Source organism: Spinacia oleracea, chromosome 1, assembly GCF_020520425.1.
Source record: "Spinacia oleracea cultivar Varoflay chromosome 1, BTI_SOV_V1, whole genome shotgun sequence".
Classification (NCBI taxonomy): Eukaryota; Viridiplantae; Streptophyta; class Magnoliopsida; order Caryophyllales; family Amaranthaceae; genus Spinacia; species Spinacia oleracea.
Window position 1 is genome coordinate 110,887,395 of NC_079487.1, and position 4,555 is coordinate 110,891,949.

Genomic DNA, 4,555 nt, shown 5'->3' on the forward strand with positions numbered 1-4,555 from the left:
TGAATGAAATGATTTTTGGAAAGATTGTGTTGATATCATTTTTATTTTATCTATTTAGATTTAGTTTACATACAGGAGCTAAGGTCGTAATATCCTACTTTAGGGATGTGTGTGCTGCTATTTTTGAATAATATTTTTATAAAATAGGGGGTAGAATATAGAACGATTGTGTAAGGAAACTGCTTTCTATTTTAATATTCAGGAAGAATATAGTACCCCTATGTACGGAAGATGTTATATATCTCAATATTTAACAGGAAGAATAGAGGACGGTTATGTACGGAAGGCGCGCTTTATTATAGAGTATAAGAGACGGTTATGTACGTTAACCGTTCTATACTCTTTCTCCATTTTCTGATTTTAGGAAGGGAATAGAGGACGCTTATCTCTTATCACTGTACTTTATGACTAGGTATATAAAACGTTTCTTTTACCCGTTTTATAAACTTTATAGCGCGTTGAGTTGGAGAACGCCTCTAATGCGTCCTATAAAGTGTATTTCAATAGTACTCTATTCCCTTTTTTGTAGTAGTGCAAGAAATCATCTTTTTCTTAGCAACAGTCCAATAATGTGCCTTCTAGGTATGATTGGTATCTTCTCGTAACACCTGAGTGCGTACGAAACATCCAGGGGTGTACATATCATAACATACATTATTAAACCAATCAATAATGCATATGTTATCCCACTAATTCGTATTCGCTCATCTGGTGTCTTCGGACACTAGGTCTTGCTAAGAGTCATTGCATCAGCCTTGGGTAGGTAACCTTTATTGTAGTCATCCATATTGAACCTATCAAGCACCTTATTAATATAAGTGCTTTGACTAAATCCAATCATCTTGGATCTAGTTCTGTAGATCTTGATGCCCAATATATATGTATTGTGCTTCTCCTAGATCTTTCATCAAAAAACATTTCTCAAGATAAATCTTTACAGATTTCAACATAGGAATATCATCTACGATAATTAATATGTCGTCGACATATAATACTAGGAAAGCAATCTTGCTCCCACTGACCTTCTTGCATGTATACACAAGATTCGTCTGCGTTCTTGACGAATCCAAAGTCACAGCAGTTCATATTCAATACGTTTTTGCACTACTTGGTCTGTTATTTCTCTATGGTCATATGATTTGGCATTCCATTTATATCAATGATAAGCTAAATCGTAGTCAAAATAAAAAAAAAAAATAGATAAGCTAAATTCCTTGTAAACGTGGATCGATAACCAAAAAGACAATCACATTGGAGGTATCCCCCATTCATTGTATCCTTTTAGTAAAATGCAATTTAACGAAATATTAAAATTTCAAGGGAGCAATATATTTGTATTTACAGATTCACTCCGATCCATACCAATTTATTTAGGAGTCTGGACAATATTGAAGCTATGCTTAAAGCCTTAAACATCAACATCGATCAAAGTCGTAACTCGGAAGGGAAAAGGGGAAACATTGCGAGTAATTAATTAACTACTAATAAAAACCCAAGATTGGCATGGTAACCAAATACTCTTTAATTAGGGTTTCCTAAAACCATCTCAATATCATCCGTAATGGCTATGGCATCCTTTGTTGCACCTTGTATTCCCATTCTTGATAGTCCGGCGCAATACAACTTATTCTTTCCTTTCCAGTGATTTGGACAACGGTTCTTTGGAAATCCATCGTCTTTCAGTATATAATCATAATCCTACAAAAATATTGAAATAACAAAATTTATTTTTTTTAGCAATATTGATCATTATAATTTACCATGAGTAAAATGATTAATTAGCTAGGGGTCGAAAATTATTGCATTAGATATGTGCATACCTTAAGCCATTCACATGCCGTGCTTTTAAACCCGGTTGCAAATATTATTGCGTCAAAGTCTAACTCAACTTTATCTTTAAATACGACTTTATTCTTGTTAATTCTCTCTATTCCAGGTAAAACCTATGTGTTTTTCAAATGAAAAGAACAAAGGTGAGAAATTCATAAAAATATCAAATGATAGTTTCTTTACACAAGTACAACAGATATTTACCTTAATGTCCCCTGATTGTATTTTGGCAATAGTTCCAACATCGATAACGGGACTCCTTCCTTTATTAATCTTTAGGAAAAAGGGGCCTTCCTTTGGTCGGAAAATTCCGTACTTAGACAGATCACCGTACTTCAATTTGCTAGCAAAAGAGACTAGAGCGTCTACTGTTGAAAGACTAAGGTATTTCACCAATTGCATTGCCACAAATACCATTTCTCTATCCACCACATGAACCTGCATGAATCAATTAACCCAATTATATATAGTTTTCCTACCGATTTAATTATGAAAATATCATATATATATATATATATATATATATATATATATATATATTCACATTAACTTAGCAGACATATATAGGCCGGCCAGGTTAAGAATTAAGTCTAACCGGATTTCTAATAACAGTGGAAGTGTTAGCTCCAGAGTTAGAAAGGTCATAGCTAATTTCCATCCCAGAATTACCACATCCCACGACCAAAACATCCTTGTCTCGAAACTGGCGACCAGACTTATACTCACTCGAATGCATGAAATCTCCTTTAAAATCATTTAACCCGGGGATATCAGGGATGTAACCCTTGCCATTTTCACCTGATGCAACAACCAAAAAGCTCGAGACAAATAATTTAGTCACATTATTTTCGGTATGTCTGGCTTCAACTAGCCATTTCCCATTATTCTCATCAAAGGATGCAGATTCAACAGAGTGATAGTAGCGCGGGGTAATTTCAAATTGCTCAACATACTCATCAATGTAGTCTATAAAATCATCCTTACACATATACTTATTGGCTTCGGGTGCATGGGGTTTCAAAGGAAAGGAGCAAAACTCTTTTGCAAGATGAAGATGGCAACGATCATACGCACGCTTCTTCCATAGAGAAGCACAACAATCTTCCCTTTCAAGGACAATGTAGGGGATACACTTTTGGCTTAAGCATGCAGCAATGCCAAGTCCTGCAGGACCAGCTCCTACAACTAGGACTATTGTTTCTTCCATGTTTTTTTGTGTTTTTTGTGTGTGCAAAAGAAAATTAACAAGGAAGAAATTTCACTTAGGAATTAAGTTAGGATCGAAGTTGGTGTTTTATGACTTGAGGAGAAAATATGGAGACTAAATAGTGTGTTTATGGATTATCTCTCCAGATTGTGTAGAGTATATATAGAGTGTTGCGTTGTAATATAATTTCCTAAAGGTAAGATACAACTAATAATCTTATGGGATACAAGGAAGTAATTTGATTTGTGAGTGGGTGTTTCTATGAGTTGAGGAGAATTTTGGGACTAAATGGTGAAGGAGAAATTAGAACAACCATATAATTGAATATGACACTTAATTTATGATAAACTAGATGAATATATTTTATTTTATTTTATTTTCCATAATTTTGGCAACTTTGGAAGGGGGCGGGGCGCATTGGCATTTGGTGTTACTCATGCACGTAACATTCTAAGATATACAACATGCATACCTATTTGTATAATTTGCTAAAATGTGCACAAATAAGAAGAAAAAAAACCATTTCTTATATTTATACTTAATACGATGGGACCTATGTATACATACAAGTTACGGAAAATGGTGTGAATTGTATATGAAGAAGGGTGATGATAAAAGTCGTAAATTACGTCACAACCTTACGTGTTACTCTTTTAACACAAACTCTTATTTAAAAGTGATGTACAATCAATAATATACATCAAAATAAAAATTAACTTAAAACCTATATACCACGATATAATACAAAAGTAATCTATTTTTTAGTCATAAAAATTTTCATTTTAATAAAAAAATTATTTATTCAAAGTCACTAATAATGTATAAAGGTACTTAACCATTTAACCCTTTAACATGTTTATCCATCAATTTCCTTTTTATTAATAAAAAAGGTAATCAAAACATCATTACAAGTTATAAACAAAACTGAGAAAAAGTTAAATTGATATACAATAAATTTATCATAAGCCTTGTGTGTGTAAGACCTATTGCTCTTTTAATGGTACCACATAAGTCGGGACTCGTCAAATTACTTTTATAATCAAAATCATATTTTTACTAAAATATTTGAATAAGTTAGTCCGTAAAAGAGAATGAAAAAACTTTTTATTATAGTTACAGTCGATATATATTTCTTTATGTTGCAAATTTATATTATTATTAAAATTCGAAGGAAAGGAATGTGATCTCGCCACATGTTGCTTCCTATATGACGATGACATGACGTATCATCATCTTTGATATGTCATCTCATATATAAGTTTTTTATCATGAAAAAATATTAGTTATAGGTTTCAAATATGTGATCACTCATTTGTTAGTCACATATGATAACCACTATGCCACAAACTCGATCACTTTGTTGTTTCTTATATGTTCAAAATTATATTAAGTCGATATAATTAGAAAAATGATCTGAATCATATCTTAATAGTCTTACATCACAAATTAGTCAGTACTTTTACGAGTTACTAATCCTTACATGATAGAATTTATTAAAGTATACTCAAACCAAGATAC

General features: G+C 32.4%; 1 protein-coding gene across 1 annotated transcript; it reads right to left on the reverse strand.

Moving 5' to 3' along the window:
- Window positions 1-1,428: 1,428 nt before the first annotated feature.
- On the reverse strand, window positions 1,429-3,037 carry LOC110801689 (probable indole-3-pyruvate monooxygenase YUCCA10). Its single transcript, XM_022007090.2, has 4 exons — window positions 2,426-3,037; window positions 2,035-2,268; window positions 1,821-1,943; window positions 1,429-1,698 (listed from the first exon to the last, which is right to left on the reverse strand). The coding sequence occupies exons 1-4, from the start codon at window positions 3,035-3,037 to the stop codon at window positions 1,522-1,524; spliced, it is 1,146 nt and encodes a 381-aa protein (XP_021862782.1). The 3' UTR covers window positions 1,429-1,521.
- Window positions 3,038-4,555: the final 1,518 nt, after the last annotated feature.